This window comes from Arvicanthis niloticus, chromosome 25 (assembly GCF_011762505.2).
Source record: "Arvicanthis niloticus isolate mArvNil1 chromosome 25, mArvNil1.pat.X, whole genome shotgun sequence".
NCBI classification, from domain to species: domain Eukaryota; kingdom Metazoa; phylum Chordata; class Mammalia; order Rodentia; family Muridae; genus Arvicanthis; species Arvicanthis niloticus.
In genome coordinates, this window is record NC_133433.1 from 13,385,603 (window position 1) to 13,403,348 (window position 17,746).

Here is a 17,746-nt window from a genome sequence, read left to right on the forward strand (position 1 = left end):
AATGAAGAAAACTGATAATGAGTTATGTAACTAGAAACTGTGGAACACTATCACTTTGAAAGCAGTATCAGATAGAAAGAAACACTGGATGGAAATGTACAATTTCATTACATTTCATTTCTTATGGCATATTAGTTATGTGGGTTCTGAGAAATGCATATAGTCATTTCAGTTTTGTACTTGAGTCTCTTGAATTGTAAGAAATTAGAAATAAAGATTCAGTCCACATGTTGTTCAGGTTTTCAGTGTGGTCTCATATGGGTTGAAGAGTGGGATCAGTAGAATGTATGATAGTTTGCTGGAAAGCAGCCCAGTCGTTTTCTGTCTTAGCTGTGCTGTGCATTTCCACCAACAAGGAATGAGAATTGTTGTTGTTCTTTATTCATACAGGCGTTTTTATTTAAGCAGTACATTTTCCAACCTTCTCACCTAAAGACAATTTTATCTATACCTAAGTCATTTTATTTCTATAAAAACCTTAGTATATGACATGATGGTACATGCCTATAATCCCAAACATTTGGTGGGATTACAATTTCCAGGCCTGCCTGGAGTAAAAACAAGCAAACCAACAACAAAACCAACAAATACCAACTTTCAATATTTTCTTATAGAATTTCAGTATGATCTTGGCTGAACTTAAGGCTCTTCGTTCTGCCAATATATTATATCTATATTTAATTTATTAGTTCTCATTTCTGGTTATTTACTGTGTGTGTTCTAAATAATTTCTAATGTATGTGAGTTTTATTCTTTTCTTTTCAGTGTTTTTGATTTTCTAGCCTTAATTGTCAAATATAACCAGCAGTATTGAATTGTATTAGTGATTATGATCATCCTTACTTTGTTCATTAGTATTTTATTGAATACTTCCTAGCTAATGTTAAAAATAATCATATTGCTTTTATCGTTTGCCCAGTTACGATGATACAGTTCCTATCATAATTCACTAATATTGCGTTAGCTTTGCATTATGCATCATGGTGGGCTCTGCATGGTTTTAGGGATAATGTTTTGTGTGGGTTGGGAAGCTCTTTTTTTCCTAATGGAATATAACAATTCAAATAATGCAAGAATTATCTATAAAACTTAAAAAAACTTTTTCCAAAACCTGTCCACTCCTTGTGTTTGAGGAAAATATTTCTTCCATTGCCTTTCCATTTCAACTATGATTGTTTATTTAAAATTTCATTTATTTGCTTAATACATTCTGACTGACTTTGATTAAGTTCTGTGTATTTCTGATTTTACTCATATAATTTTATTATTCTATACAAACCTTGCTGTAGTTTTTCATACTTTTCTAATCATAAAGTCATTGGGTAATATGTTTAAAATTCAGATTTACAGACAGTTCCTTATAAATTTCTTCAAAACAAAGTAAATAAAGCTGAGCCACTCCAGGTGTCTTACTTTTCGGTTGCTCATCAGGTAGCAATGCAGTGGTTTCAGACTGAAGCCACTCCTCTTGTTCTCAGCTTCCCCGCTAGCCAGTGGGACAGGGTGCCAGATGCAAACCCACTAAGCAGAAATTCATAGGAGAGAAATTTGCACTGTGCGTTCCTAGGACTTGGTTGATGCTAGACACTGCAGCATATTTGAGTTCCAGAGCCATTTGTGAATCCACTTGGAGGATGTGGCAACTGTTTGGGAGGGGAGTGTAGGTCCACACAGTATGCCACTGGTGATTGACAGTCCTGAAACCCCACTCATGCCCTAGCTCCCCTGCATCCTCTTGGATGACTGCCAATTTTCTCAAAGTTTGTCACCTAAGCCAATAGTCTCAAAAAAAAAATTAGGTTTACCTTGCCACAATCAGTCCACCACATGGATAGAGTCCATGGGTTGTTTCAGAGACTCCATGGTGCTAGAACATCTTAAGGTAGACTTTCATGGAAATAGTACAGAAATGTTTCTTCCAAGTTTCTAGGAAAGTGTAGAAACTTTTGTTTCATCAAGTAGCAGCCAGTACTATCTTGTCAATAAAAGTCTCCCTTCTGTAGCACCAGAGATATATTGCACATCTCACAATTGTGGTGAGACTGTAAGGACATCTCAGGAGGAGGTTACTTCTTACGTAAATATGTAGATGTAGAATGGAAGCTGGGTTTTGTTGTGTGCTTGCAATCCTAGCAACTCAGGTGGCAAAGCGAGAGGGTATCAAGTTTAAGAAAGAAAAGGTTACAATAGGACTATTGGACTTTTTATTTTTAGTCTCCTTTGGTACTGTTGTAAGAATTAATGCAATCATGTATGACTCTACAAAATAATGGTTTTCATTTGTTTTGCTTTGAGACTAGCTACCAGTTACATATAAGATAGGAGATTTAGAGTTGATAATTTGGAGGGAAAATACTTATTTTCCTAATGTTGATGTCTTTTTACTGGAGTTAATGCTAGTATATATACTTAAATTTTTATCATTTACCAGTTTATTTTCAAAAATCCTAAAGTTTTTATTATATACTTACTTTATTCTTAAAAATTGATTTCCCTTGTTATTTTATGTTCTTTAATGTCTGGTACATTACTCAGTTTGAATAAGTATTGAAGAAGTCTAGTACATTGATTAGGTAATTGAGTCATAGGTCATTTTGATATTTTTCCCTTGTAGTTAATGGAGAATCATCATCTGTCCTAGCTGATAATACTTCAACCATGGATACTTCACTACCATCTGAAGATACCACCTCGACTTCCAATTGCACTAGCACCGTCGTCCAAGAGCCTCCTGTACAAGAACCCACAGCATCCCCAGAACACAGTGAATGTATTTCTTCTGTCAGTGCAGAAGTGGGACCAGAAGCTCGGAGCCTCATAGACCCCGACTCTGATTCTAGAAATAATTCTGTTTCTGACAAAGTAAGGCAGCCAGAAGGGTGTGTAGAACCTCTGCGGCCACAGTCTGGAAACACCAACACAGAATCTTTGCCATCAGGGTATGTCAAGAAAATGTTTTTAATGTTTGACTTCCATTTAAGTCTAAATTTTCTGATGAAGTATGAGTATTGGATATTTATATGAAATGATTCTTTAAAAAAAAAAAAAAAATTAAGGTAGGGACCAGAGAGATGGTTCAGCAGCTAAAAGTACAAGTTCTTGCAGAGGGCTCAAATTTCATTCCTGTGTGCCTAACACAAGGTTAGAAACTCGCCTCCAGGATACCATGCCTCTGACCTCTATGGGCATCTGCATTCATGTGCATACATATATACACAACCATACTCTAACACACACATATACGTAGTTAAAAATAATAAAAATAAATCATAACATTTAACTCTAAGTGGTAACATTCATACAACTTATTTGCTCCAGTGAAACCACATTTTAGAGTTAAGAACAGTCACTTATCTGGTCGAAATACATATATTGTTTGAAGTGAACAAACCAGATGTGAATCTGCAAGACCTTTTGATTTCATTTCCATTGTCTATAGTAGTGACCTTGTCATAACTCCAGTTTTCTAGCTCTCTGTATGATCTGTCTGCATCTTTCATAGAAGCTGGCCATCTATTCCCAGCACTAGTGAATGCAGGGACAGTCTCCAAAGGACTCTATTACAAGCCTGGATTTTTCTAATCTTAGTTTTTTCTTAGTTTCTCCTTTAAGTTTCTTTATATGAATATTTTAGTTTCCAATGCTTTTCTGTAAAGAATGATTCTTTATCTTTATTTAAATATTGCTTACTCCTTATATATCTTTTTGTTACTTATGATATCGATATTAATTCATTAATTTTGTCTACCTTCAAGACATAAGCTTAGACTTGTTACCATGTATGTACAATATAGTTTGACAGTGCAATGACAAAAATATGACGCCTGTCTTAATGTTACTTTTCTATTGTGAACAGTCACTATGACTAAGGCAACCTGGCTGGGTTCACTAATTGCCCAGAGAATCCTAGATCCTACTATGCCCTTATGTCCTCCCCTGTCAGCTGCTCCAAGGGGAGGCTACTTGCTGAGCTGTCATTTTAGTGGTAAGATTCTACCAGTGGGACCCGAGAGTTGTCCAGAGTGGGTTTTCAGCAATGGAAAAGAAGGTACTAGGGGTAGGGTAGGGTAATGAAGGATGCCTTGGCTTTGTCCACATCACTCACATTGATAGTCTCCTATCATGTACCCTATACCTGTGATGAAGTACTGGATAAGAAAGATGGCATGGTGGGTAAATACACATGCACATCTACATAAGCACATATACAAATAAACAAATAAATGTTTTTAAAAACGTGGGGTTTCTGGACAGAGGGGTTGGAGAGATGGTTCTGTGGTTATGAGCACTTGTGTTCTTTCAGAGTACCAAGTTTAGTTTCCAGCACCCATATGAGGGATTTCCCAACCACCTATATAACTCCAGCTTCAGGCCATGAACATATTCTTCTGGTTACTTTGGGTACCTGCACACATGTGCACATATGTGTACACAGATATAACACAGATACAAACAACATGCCTTTAAATAAATAATAATCTTAAAAGGGTGATAGGGTTGAGCAGACTATTACATCAGTAGTGAGTGTATATATATATATATATATATATATATATATATATATGTGTGTGTGTGTGTGTGTGTGTGTGTGTGTGTGTGTGTGTGTGTGTTGTGTATACACATTCACACATACATATGCAGGTTTACCTAATTGGCTGAGGAGAAGCTCAATAGAACACTTTAATAATATAGTACTATTTGGGGACAAGAAAAGATCCAGAACTTACTTTTAGTTTCTCTGGAGAAATAACAAATACTAGCACACTTACCAGATTTCCCAAACCTATGCACAGGTCAGCTACCTCTATATAAAGTGATCCAAAGCTAAGGCTATAGAGACTAAAACATATTTTACAGAAGTGTTCTCAAGCTGACTGTAAATCATAAGTATTTATTCAAAATTAGGTGGTTTAAAACTGTACATGTTATCTTGAGATGTCTGATCAGAGATCAGGAAATGGCAGGTACTTCACCTTAGTGTCCCCATGAACTGGCATTCAGACTCTTAGTGGGGGCTGACTCATAAATGTGCCTAACTTAACATTCCAGCAGAACTGAATTCAGGGCTGTTGGTGAGAAAGCTCAACAGACTTGAAAGCTGGGCTTGGTGGCACAGGCTTGCTAGTCCCTTGTACTTGGAAGGCCAAGTACAAGAAGGATTGGAAGTTGTGACCTGCCTGGCCAATTTACATTCTGTCTCAAAATACAGAATTTTAGAGGGTGGGGATATTCATAGTCAGTGGCAGTACACTTGTGCTGCAAAGCTCTAGGTTAAATTCCAGTACTGCAAAGGGAAGAGAGACAAAAGTTAAAAGAAGCAAATCTCTAGTCTTCCTCCCTGGAGCTAGTTCTTCTACTCTGTGTTGGGGCCTCTCTTCTGGCAATACCAGGTATGTGGAATGTTTTGTTTCATGTCACGTCACCATGGATGAGAACTTTATGATGCTAATGAGTTAAAGACAGTGAAGCCTCAAATATGCTTCCCTCAGAGACACCCTATCCTGAGAACTAGGACTTTTACCTTTCTACCCAGGAAACTGGAAGTGACTTATATTCAAGATACCCTGCCCCTGCCTACCACAAAGACTCTAAATACCACGTTTATTAACAAAGCCACAATACAGTTTATATTAACCCTCAATTAATACTATACCACATTAGTCCTGTTTTAGAATTCTACTCATTAATCATCCATAAAACCTTGTAATGTGAAAAGAGACAAAACGTTCAATGTAGAAGGTGCTACACTAGGACTTAAGAGATAACTGCCACCAAGCCTGGCAGCCTGCCATCTGTGGGACTCATGTAGTAGGAGAGAACAAACTTCCACAAATTCTGTTCTGACTTCTATGTGCATGTAGTGGCTTTCATACTTGTGCGTGTACATACACGCAGGGTAATGATAACAATAATAAATTTTTTAAATTAATTAAAAAAGAAAACTTTGCCTAAAGAAAAGAGACTATTTTAATATTGTTAGAGGGTAGGAGTAGGTGTCACATGCATACCCAGGTACTAACCAAAGGAATGCTCAATAAATTTAAGGCCTGGAAAAGTAGCTCAGTGAAAGCTTTAATTGGTAAAGGTAAAGAAATTTGCAGGTAAGTACAGTGAAAAGATAAATTTGTAATGTACAAATCAAGTTGAAACATCAGTTAGAGTCTAATAAAGTAACAGAAAAAAGAAGAGATTTATAATAAAATAATAAGAAAACTCACAAATATGTTAGGCAAATTTTCTTTAGAGAAAAGACTTACCAAAACTGAAAGTAAGTGAAGAGACCTATTTTTAAATTATTCATTGGGAACGTCTTATTCTATTGAGTGTCTTCCTGTCCCCAGCCATAAAACAAATCTTAAGTATGAAGGTTTTTTGTTTTCTTAAAGATTTATTTTTGTATTACGTACATGACTGTTTTGCCTGCATGTATATCTGTGTTCCACAGGCACTGCATGCCTGTGGAGGACTGAAGTAAGTGTTATTGATGCTTCAGAACTAGAGTGTGGGTGCTGAAGTCAAACCCAGGTTTGACAAGTGAGTGCCTGTAACTGCTGAGCTTCTCTCCATCCCCTAGAGATTTTTTAAAAGTCAAATAAAAGCAAGTTTTATATTAATAATAATGACAACAGACTTGTCAGAATCAGTAGTAGAATCTGGAAGCAAATGTATTTTAAGTGCTGAAGGGACTTATATATAATCCAGAGCTCAATATTCAGAAATGAGACCTGTGGCTTCACTTTTCACAGTCAGAAGTCAATATATTTTACTTGAAATTAAGTACTAGGCATGTTAATAAGAAAACAAAAAGAGGTAAATACCAGAACTGAACAGATGGTTTGAAAATGTTGCCATGGGGATGACAATATGAAGTGATGGGAGCAGCAGATGCTGTTTGAGCTGTGTGACCCACAGTCTGTGGGAGTCTATTTAACTACCGTGAAGGGTTACACACTATTTGAAAGTGTGTATTACTCTGACAAAAGTCAAAGCTAGTTTTAAAAGAATAAAGAATACATTTAAAAGTTCATATCACTTAAGAGATATGCTCTGAGAGGAATGGTTTTTTTTTTTTTTTTGAAGCTACAGAATAGCATAAATGTTGGTGTAGTATTGTATGCTATGATAATTTTAATAGGTTTAATAACTTCTATGATTTTGGTGTAAGTGTAAACTTGGGAATTTTTATTGTTCATGGGTATTTCTTGAGTATTCTATGACTTAGTTCTCTTAGGTGTGACAAGTAAGTTATTGAATGAATTTTTGTTTATGGTATTAAGTATATGTATATGGGTACAACCTAGCCTTAGAAAATAACTATTATGTGCAGTCTGAGTATGTGAATACAGTTGAAGGGGACAGTAAGTCAATAATATAAGGTTTCTGAGAATCAGTTAAATTAAATTGGAGTCCTGTTTACATTTTCAATTTGTTTTACTTCAAAATTGAAAATGAAGGGGAAATGCAGAAACATTAGGATTTTTAATATATTCTTCAACAATAGTATGCATACATGTAATGCATCTTGATCATCTTCTATCCCTCCTTCCGGCTATCCCCATTCCTGCAATACAGCTTGCTCCTGACTTCATGTCCTTTTTTTCCCTATTACTCTGCTTACCTCAGTTAATGCTGTTTATAAGCACATAGGTGTGGCATCATTTTTGGGGGCAGAGTGAACCCATTAGTTCTTGTACCCCCAACAGGTGACTGTCAGTTTACTATCAATTGTTAGTAGCTCCCCAACTGGGGGTGGGACTTTGGAAACTCCTTTGCATTCTGTGTTAAAGTCTTAACTGGCTTGATCTTGTGCAGCTATTAAGCTGGTAGCTTTGCCACTTGAGTTTATGTGTGCAACAGCCAGGCCATGTCCAGAGGACATTTCACAGCTCCTCTCCAATCTCTGGATCTACATTCTTTCCATGGCCTCTTCCATAATGTTCCTTGAGCCTTAGCGGGAGGGAGGGGAGGGATAGAAGTCAGTCACTTATTCTGAGGACTTTGAGCACTTAGAAGGCTCTGCCTTAACAACTAACCTCTGCATTAATAAGCTTCTGTGACCAAAGTTGAGAACAGCACAAACATATGCATGTAAATATAAATGTTAGTAGACAACCCGACCCTTTCACAAACAGCATCAATGACTTCTCCCCTAGGGCCTATAACTATCCTAGCTATGGCATTTGATCAGGAAATAGCACCAGGCATGAATTCTCTCCAGTGGAACAAGCCTCAAGTCCAATCACACTGATTACCCCATAACCAGTCTAACCACTGTCTGACCAGTGGGCACATTTTGCCTGGCAGGTCAATATTGTAGCATGCAGGGTCCAGTGCTGGGTAAGACTGTCAATTTCTTTTCTCTTTAAGCACCCTGTTTAACTCTCACAAGCACTATTAAAGTTAGCTATTAGGGTGATGCTTATATTTTTTTGTTATTTTTTTCCTTTTTGATTGGATTTTTTATTTATATTTCACATGTGATCCTATTTCCCCATTTCCCTCCCACCCAGGAACCCCCTACCCCATCTCCCCCTCCTGCTTCTATGAGGATGTGCCCATACCCACCTACCTACTCCCATCTCCCTACCCATGAATTCCTCCACACTGGGACATCCAGCCTTCACTAGACCAAGGACTTCCTCTCCCACCTATCACCCAACAATGCCATCCTCTTCTACATATACAGCTGGAGCCATGGGTCTTGCCCTATGTGCTCCCAGGCTGGTGGTTTAGACACTGGGATCTCTGGTTGGTTGGTATTGTTGCTCTCCCCATGGGGCCACAAACCCTTTCAGCTCCTTTAGTCTTCTCTCTCACTCCTCCATTGGGAACCCCCATGATCAGTTCAATGGTTACCTGTGAGCATCCACCTCTGTATATGTCAGGCTCTGACAGACCTCTAAGGAGACAGCTATATCAGGCTCTTGTCAGCATGCACTTCCAGGCATCCACAACAGTGTCTGCCTTTGGTGACTGCACATAGGTGAAGCAGTCTCCAGATGACCCCTCCTTCAGTTTCTGTCCCATGCTTTGTCTCCATATTTGCTCTCATGTGTATTTTGTTACTCCTTCTAAGAAGGACCAAAGCACCCACACTTTGGTCTTCCTTCTTCATGAGCTTCATGTAGTCTAGGAGTTGTATCTTGGGTATTATGAGCTTTTGGGCTAATATCCACTTATCAGTGAATGCATACCATGTGTGTTCTTTTGTGATTGGGTTACCTCACTCAGGATGATATTTTCTAGTTCCATCCATTTGCCTAAAAGAATTTCTCTAATTCATTGTTTTTAATAGCTGAATAATATTCCATTGTGTAAAGGTACCACATTTTTGTATCCATTCCTCTGTTGAAGGACATCTGGGTTCTTTCCAGCTTCTGGCTATTATAAATAAGGCTGCTATGAACATATTAGTGGAGCTTATGTCCTTGTTATATGTCGGAGCATCTTCTGGGTATATGCCCCAGAGTGGTATAGCTGGATCCTCAGGTAATGCTATGTCCAATTTTCTGAGGAACCCACAGACTGATTTCCAGAGTGATTGCACCATCTTGCAACCCCACCAACAATGGAGAAGTATACCTCTTTCTCTACATCCTTGCCAACATCTACTATCACCTGAGTTTTTTATCTTAGCCATTCTGACTGGTGTGAGGTGGAATCTCAGGGTTGTTTTGATTTGCATTTCCCTGATGACTAAGGATGTTGAGCATTTTTTAAGGTGCTTCTCAGCCATTCAAGTTTCCTCTGTTGAGAATTCTTTGTTTAGCTCTGTACCCCATTTTTCAATAGGGTTATATGGTTGTCTGGAGTATAATTTCTTGAGTTCTTTGTATATCTTGGATATTAGCCCTCTATCGGATGTAGGATTGGTAAAGATCTTTTCCCAATCTATTGGTTGCCATTTTGTCCTATTGACAGTGTCCTTTGCCTTACAGAAGCTTTGTAACTTTATGAGGTCCCATTTGTCAATTCTTGATCTTAGATCATAAGCCATTGGTGTTCTGTAGCCTTCCTCTACTCGAAAGATAAACAGGCTGAGAAAGAAATTAGGGAAATGACACCCTTTACAATAGTCACAAATAATATAAAATACCTTGGTGTGAATCTAACCAAGCAAGTGAAAGATCTGTATGACAAGATGCTTATGTTTTTAACCCCTGCCCCCCCCAAAAGTATCATATTGAAAAAATAGAGAAGATGAAATGGGGAACTGATAAAAGCAAATCAAAGTAGGGAAAACGAGGGATTGAGACACTTTTGGAAAAGATAAATTTTTGATGTTCATTCAAAGGACTACCAAAATGAAGAGTGGAAAAGATGTGCATAGTAAGGCCCTGTGTGCACAAAGTGGCAGAACTGTCAGGAGCAGTACCACCACATGTCTTCAAGGATGCTTATGCTAAGAACCTTTTGGATGTGTAATTTTGAAATCAAGACAAATTGGATATTGCTTATTAGCACTTAGTGACTCATGGTTGTTCTATGCTACAGTCCCTTAACTCTTGATTGCTTTATTTTTCTGGTAATTTGGAAGAGTGTAAATTGGTGATTAAAAAATGTAACTATTTAACTATTCTATGCTTTCTTAACTATAATTATTTAGTTTCCATTTCTGCTGTAAATAAGCAATAATTAAGAAATCAAAATACCTTTAGATAGTTTTCGTGTGTGTGTTTGTTTATTATGTATGTGTGGACTTTGTTAAGTAAAGCCTGCTTGTAATGTTCCTGATTCTAGAACATTTTAATCTTTTGTTTTTTATTTCTATTTTTGTACTTTTATTGCAGGTGGGAACAGAGAAAAGATCCTCATGGTAGAACCTATTATGTGGATCATAATACTAGAACTACTACATGGGAAAGACCACAACCTTTGCCTCCAGGGTAATGCAGCATTCTTATGTGTCTTTAGTTATATTTTTGTTGTGTGTAAGTTTTAAATTTATTTGGTATACTACCATGAATAATGATTTTAAAATCTCTTTATAATTCTTGGATAATGGTTCTGGTGAAATAAACTTTATATTATAGTTATCTTTGGATAAAATGCATGACTATAACATAGAGCACCTGCTTATTTAAAACGAGCCTTAGGATATGCTATATTGAAATACCAGTCAGTCATTCTGGGTTTCTGACGGGGTTGAAGACCTATAGTGTCATAGCCAATCCTGGCTATCTACTTTGAGAGAAAAGATTTGAGTGGATGGTTTTCATTCTAAAGCCAAGAAAAAAGCCAGGTTCAGAACTAAGTGTTTTAGTTAGGAGAGATGACAGAGGTTTTGGTATGTCAACAAAATGATGGACTGGGTATTAGGTCTATCTTGTACCTCACTGGTACAAATTGGCATAATTATGCTCTAATTGTATTTTGAGAGAAAAGTTTTTTTTTAACAGGAAGGGTGATATGTAGGAGGAGCTAAGGTGGGAGGGCTACCGAGAGAAAGAGAAGGAGTAAGGAGAGGAGGAGAAAAAGGAGAGGAGAAGCTAGGTGATGAGAGAGAGAAAGAGAGAGAAAGAGAGGGGGGATATGGAGGCAGTTGTTCACGTGTCTCCACCAGTCAAAGATAGTTGATATATCTAGGTTGGATATTAGGTTACACCTCTGATTGAGCATTACCAAACTTATAAAGCCTTTGATTAACATTTTTAAAAAGTGTATAAAAGCAAAAAGGAAAAGGGGGCATGGGATAGGGGTTTTCTATGGGGGGGGGGAATGGGAAAAGGGGATGGCAACTGAAATGTAAATAAAATATCCAATAAAAAAAAAAGAAAACAGAAATACCACATTTACGCTTTCCAGTGATAAGTTCTCAATACCATAGGAATAAATGTTGAGCTCTTTCTTCAATAATTTTCACAGTCATCTGAAGAGCCAAGGGTTCAAGCGTCAAAAGCTGAAGGAAATATATTCCAAGCATAGGAGAGTGTTTGACTTGAATTCAATAGTATAATCAACTCGCTGTTGATGGCAGTATGTAAAAAATTATTTTAAAAATCAAAGGAATCAGTTTATCATTGACTCTGAATAATATCAGGAACTTTATTTAGTATGTTTTTGCTTATTTAAAACTATAATTTTTGATATAATATCATATGAGCTTACGTGTAACAAAGTTTGTAGATCTTAATACCGCTTACATACCTTAAATCTCATGAAATCTAATAATGTACGTCATTATTTATGGAGAATCACACATATTATTTGTTGAAACTTATTATATTTTTAATAATAACTTTGGAAGAATTTCGAATTGATTCTTGAAAAGATTCTTAGATAGTCATAGTATAAAGTTAATGTCAAAAACTGGCTTAATAGAGCCCAGGTGTTGAAAAATTACAACTAATGAACAGAATATGGAGCCTGAGTAGAATTCTTATTAAGAGATGCAGAACAGGACATCCGACCTTCTGAAGTTAAAAGAATGGCATGGAGGAATGACACACATGGTACTGGGAAATGAAACTGAAACGGTGAATGTTTCTTCTAGACATGTCTGAAAGCTGTTTCTCAAGAAGAAACAAGGTATAAGTCTGTGATAGAAGAGTAAGGTAGTTTAGGAAAGATAAATGCTTCATACTACATATGCTCTGTTGAACAATAAGAAATAACCAGATTTGATGGCATAGTTATCAGGAGATAATTCATTACTTCTTTTTTATTGCTTATTTATTGTAGTTGGGAAAGAAGAGTTGATGACCGTGGAAGAGTTTATTATGTGGATCATAACACCAGAACAACAACCTGGCAGCGACCTACCATGGAATCTGTTCGAAATTTTGAACAGTGGCAGTCTCAGCGGAATCAATTGCAGGGAGCTATGCAACAATTCAACCAACGATACCTCTATTCGGTAATTAGCAAATTAGATGGTGTTAATGTTAATGTGTTGAGTGAAATGTTTATGACGGCTGCATTCAATCTGGCTTTTCTTAATCAGCCACTATGTTCCTGACTAGCCTAGGCCTGTGACCACGGGAGCCGCTGTGTACAGCCACTGCTCGGCTCCGCCAGAGACACTGGCCCTGCCACCCATGAGACTCCAGCATGGGAGATGGCTCTGCCAATCTTTCACACTGTCTCCTCAAGGTTGGGCTGAGCCCAGACCATCCCGCCATCCACGCAGTACTCAGTATAAAATAAGACTCTAAGACTTAATGATTTAACAAAGGCTTTATATGTTTGGTAATGCTCAATAAACAAGATGCTCACACAATTAGAGGTGTTTCCCAATTAACTAACATAGATATAAGTTGTTACCCAGGACTGCTCCCAGTACACGCGTGGTCATCCATGGTGCCGCCTACATCTGTCCTTACTCTTCGCACCTTAGCTCCTCCCAATTTGCAGGAATTTCCCACTACATTAATGTCATCTTTTTCTTTTGGTAGCTTTCTAAAATATATAAACTACATATCAAAGGTTTGTTTGCTTGCTTCATTTTATTTTGGTAATCTTTAATATTATTTGTAGTTTGCATAAATAAGCATTCCTGAAATTTTGGGGCTTTGGAATATTTTAGATTTTAGATTTGGATGCTCATCCTGTATACAGTAAATAAGAAAGTTTGTACTATGGGATTTCTTTTGTGCTGTGTAGGACTTTGTGTACATGAAAATTTGGAAACAAGAAAAAATTAGGTATTGGGTATGTGTCAAAACACTTTCTGCTATCCTCTTAGATGGATGCAAGTTTAGTTACCAATAGAATCCCAGGGATGGGATAAGAATTAATCATTATCTAGTTTATAGTGCCATCAAGCAGCTGAGTTCTGTCTTTTAGGACATCCTCTTACCTGGATCTTACCTGCACCTTCTGTTGTCATGCCCCTTACCTACACCTTCTGTTGGCATGCCCCTTACCTGCACCTTCTGTTGGCATGCCCCTTACCTACACCTTCTGTTGGCATGGCCCTTACCTGCACCTTCTGTTGGCATGCCCCTTACCTGCACCTTCTGTTGTCATGCCCCTTACCTACACCTTCTGTTGGCATGCCCCTTACCTACACCTTCTGTTGGCATGCCCCTTACCTGCACCTTCTGTTATCATGCCCCTTACCTGCACCTTCTGTTGGCATGCCCCTTACCTGCACCTTCTGTTATCATGCCCCTTACCTGCACCTTCTGTTGGCATGCCCCTTACCTGCACCTTCTGTTGTCATGCCCCTTACCTGCACCTTCTGTTGGCATGCCCCTTACCTGCACCTTCTGTTGGCATGCCCCTTACCTACACCTTCTGTTGGCATGCCCCTTACCTACACCTTCTGTTGGCATGCCCCTTACCTACACCTTCTGTTATCATGCCCCTTACCTACACCTTCTGTTGGCATGCCCCTTACCTACACCTTCTGTTGGCATGCCCCTTACCTACACCTTCTGTTATCATGCCCCTTACCTGCACCTTCTGTTGGCATGCCCCTTACCTGCACCTTCTGTTGGCATGCCCCTTACCTACACCTTCTGTTGGCATGCCCCTTACCTACACCTTCTGTTGGCATGCCCCTTACCTGCACCTTCTGTTATCATGCCCCTTACCTGCACCTTCTGTTGGCATGCCCCTTACCTGCACCTTCTGTTGTCATGCCCCTTACCTACACCTTCTGTTGGCATGCCCCTTACCTACACCTTCTGTTGGCATGCCCCTTACCTGCACCTTCTGTTATCATGCCCCTTACCTGCACCTTCTGTTGTCATGCCCCTTACCTGCACCTTCTGTTGGCATGCCCCTTACCTGCACCTTCTGTTGGCATGCCCCTTACCTGCACCTTCTGTTGTCATGCCCCTTACCTACACCTTCTGTTGGCATGCCCCTTACCTGCACCTTCTGTTGGCATGCCCCTTACCTACACCTTCTGTTGGCATGCCCCTTACCTGCACCTTCTGTTGTCATGCCCCTTACCTGCACCTTCTGTTGGCATGCCCCTTACCTGCACCTTCTGTTGGCATGCATCTTACCTGCACCTTCTGTTGGCATGCATCTTACCTGCACCTTCTGTTGGCATGCCCCTTATCTGCACCTTCTGTTGGCATGCCCCTTACCTGCACCTTCTGTTGGCATGCCCCTTACCTGCACCTTCTGTTGGCATGCCCCTTACCTGCACCTTCTGTTGTCATGCCCCTTACCTACACCTTCTGTTGTCATGCCCCTTACCTGCACCTTCTGTTGTCATGCCCCTTACCTGCACCTTCTGTTGTCATGCCCCTTACCTACACCTTCTGTTGGCATGCCCCTTACCTGCACCTTCTGTTGGCATGCCCCTTACCTACACCTTCTGTTGGCATGCCCCTTACCTGCACCTTCTGTTGGCATGCCCCTTACCTGCACCTTCTGTTGGCATGCCCCTTACCTGCACCTTCTGTTGGCATGCCCCTTACCTGCACCTTCTGTTGGCATGCCCCTTACCTGCACCTTCTGTTGGCATGCCCCTTACCTACACCTTCTGTTGGCATGCCCCTTACCTGCACCTTCTGTTGGCATGCCCCTTACCTGCACCTTCTGTTGGCATGCCCCTTACCTGCACCTTCTGTTGGCATGCCCCTTACCTGCACCTTCTGTTGTCATGCCCCTTACCTGCATCTTCTGTTGGCATGCCCCTTACCTGCACCTTCTGTTGGCATGCCCCTTACCTGCACCTTCTGTTGGCATGCCCCTTACCTGCACCTTCTGTTGGCATGCCCCTTACCTGCACCTTCTGTTGGCATGCCCCTTACCTGCACCTTCTGTTGGCATGCCCCTTACCTGCACCTTCTGTTGGCATGCATCTTACCTGCACCTTCTGTTGGCATGCATCTTACCTGCACCTTCTGTTGGCATGCCCCTTATCTGCACCTTCTGTTGTCATGCCCCTTACCTGCACCTTCTGTTGGCATGCCCCTTACCTGCACCTTCTGTTGTCATGCCCCTTACCTGCACCTTCTGTTGGCATGCCCCTTACCTGCACCTTCTGTTGGCATGCCCCTTACCTGCACCTTCTGTTGTCATGCATCTTACCTGCACCTTCTGTTGGCATGCCCCTTACCTGCACCTTCTGTTGTCATGCCCCTTACCTGCACCTTCTGTTGGCATGCCCCTTACCTGCACCTTCTGTTGGCATGCATCTTACCTGCACCTTCTGTTGGCATGCCCCTTACCTGCACCTTCTGTTGGCATGCATCTTACCTGCACCTTCTGTTGGCATGCCCCTTACCTGCACCTTCTGTTGTCATGCCCCTTACCTGCACCTTCTGTTGGCATGCATCTTACCTGCACCTTCTGTTGGCATGCCCCTTATCTGCACCTTCTGTTGGCATGCCCCTTACCTGCACCTTCTGTTGGCATGCCCCTTACCTGCACCTTCTGTTGGCATGCCCCTTACCTGTACCTTCTGTTGGCATGCATCTTACCTGCACCTTCTGTTGGCATGCCCCTTACCTGCACCTTCTGTTGGCATGCATCTTACCTGCACCTTCTGTTGGCATGCCCCTTACCTGCACCTTCTGTTGGCATGCATCTTGCCAGGTATTTTGAACTTAAAGAGCTGCTGCCCTTGGTCTTATTTCCAGAGTCTCTGCCATGAAAGGGAAGGGTAAACTGAAAGGGGGAGCTTTCCTATAGAAAGCCCTGTACTTAGCCAGCTGCTGTACATGCTTAGCAAAGAATACCCTCATCAGGACCTTCTGCTTCTATCTCATTGGCCAGAATTGATCACTTTATACTTTACAAATCTAGATTCAGTGCAGTATTCCACATGAACTCATTGGTACTCCAAACAAAACTAGTGGTTTTAGTGGTTTGATTATCAAGAGAAACAAGATAAAGATGGATAATGAGTACAGTTAGCACTGTCTGTGACAGTAATATCAAATATTTATCAAGATATATGTTTATTACCATTGAATAATTATTTTGCATAATAGTTATTACTATAATAGTTTTCTATTTTTGAGCATGGTATAATTCTCTATATACTCTTCACCTATCTCTTCTTACTCCTTAGAAGGATCAGGAAATTAAACAATATTAGCACATTATTTCTAAATCATTTATTATAAATCATTAATAACTATATTAGCTGATGCCTGCTTTTACTTCATAATATTTTTGGAACTTTGTTTCTTAAAATTGCTGTATTCATATTTGCCATATATTTTTCAAAAAATTTCTAAGATATGACTGTTAAATTGCTCAGTATATTAACATATTTATGGCTAAAAATGTTATCTTATTTCTCTCCCCAACCTCTTTTTTAACCAGGCTTCAATGTTAGCTGCAGAAAATGATCCATATGGACCCTTACCACCAGGCTGGGGTAAGCTGATATGACATTGATAAAAATATGTATGAGGTATAGAGGTATCAAATTGTTATTAAATGTCATATTTTGTTTTAGAAAAAAGAGTGGATTCGACAGACAGAGTTTACTTTGTGAATCATAATACAAAAACAACCCAGTGGGAAGATCCAAGAACTCAAGGGTATGTGTGTACTACAGTCTTAATTCATCTTGCAGGATAGATATATGGATAGAATCAGTGGGCTGTAAGTACCTAAAACATACTCACCTTATGATTGTGACTTTTATCTTTTAGCTTACCAAATGAAGAACCCCTGCCAGAAGGCTGGGAAATTAGGTACACCCGGGAAGGTGTTAGGTACTTTGTTGATCATAATACAAGAACAACAACATTCAAAGATCCTCGCAATGGGAAGTCATCGGTGTAAGTGGAAGTCTGAACTTTAAAACTGTTATTTAGTGAAGACAAGT

At 39.6% G+C, this 17,746-nt stretch overlaps 1 protein-coding gene across 5 annotated transcripts in view; it reads left to right on the forward strand.

Annotated features, from left to right (window-relative positions):
* Positions 1 to 17,746, forward strand: part of Wwp1 (WW domain containing E3 ubiquitin protein ligase 1) — a 90,925-nt gene that overhangs the window by 45,093 nt on the left and 28,086 nt on the right. For 4 of the 5 annotated variants that reach the window (XM_076924103.1, XM_076924105.1, XM_076924104.1 and 1 more), the window contains 6 exons: positions 2,615 to 2,939; positions 10,791 to 10,886; positions 12,682 to 12,856; positions 17,236 to 17,290; positions 17,372 to 17,456; positions 17,571 to 17,699. In XM_076924103.1, the coding sequence (XP_076780218.1) occupies positions 2,615 to 2,939; positions 10,791 to 10,886; positions 12,682 to 12,856; positions 17,236 to 17,290; positions 17,372 to 17,456; positions 17,571 to 17,699 (865 nt within the window). The remainder of the gene's footprint in view (positions 1 to 2,614; positions 2,940 to 10,790; positions 10,887 to 12,681; positions 12,857 to 17,235; positions 17,291 to 17,371; positions 17,457 to 17,570; positions 17,700 to 17,746) is intronic. The other variant, XM_076924106.1, reaches the window with a different exon arrangement.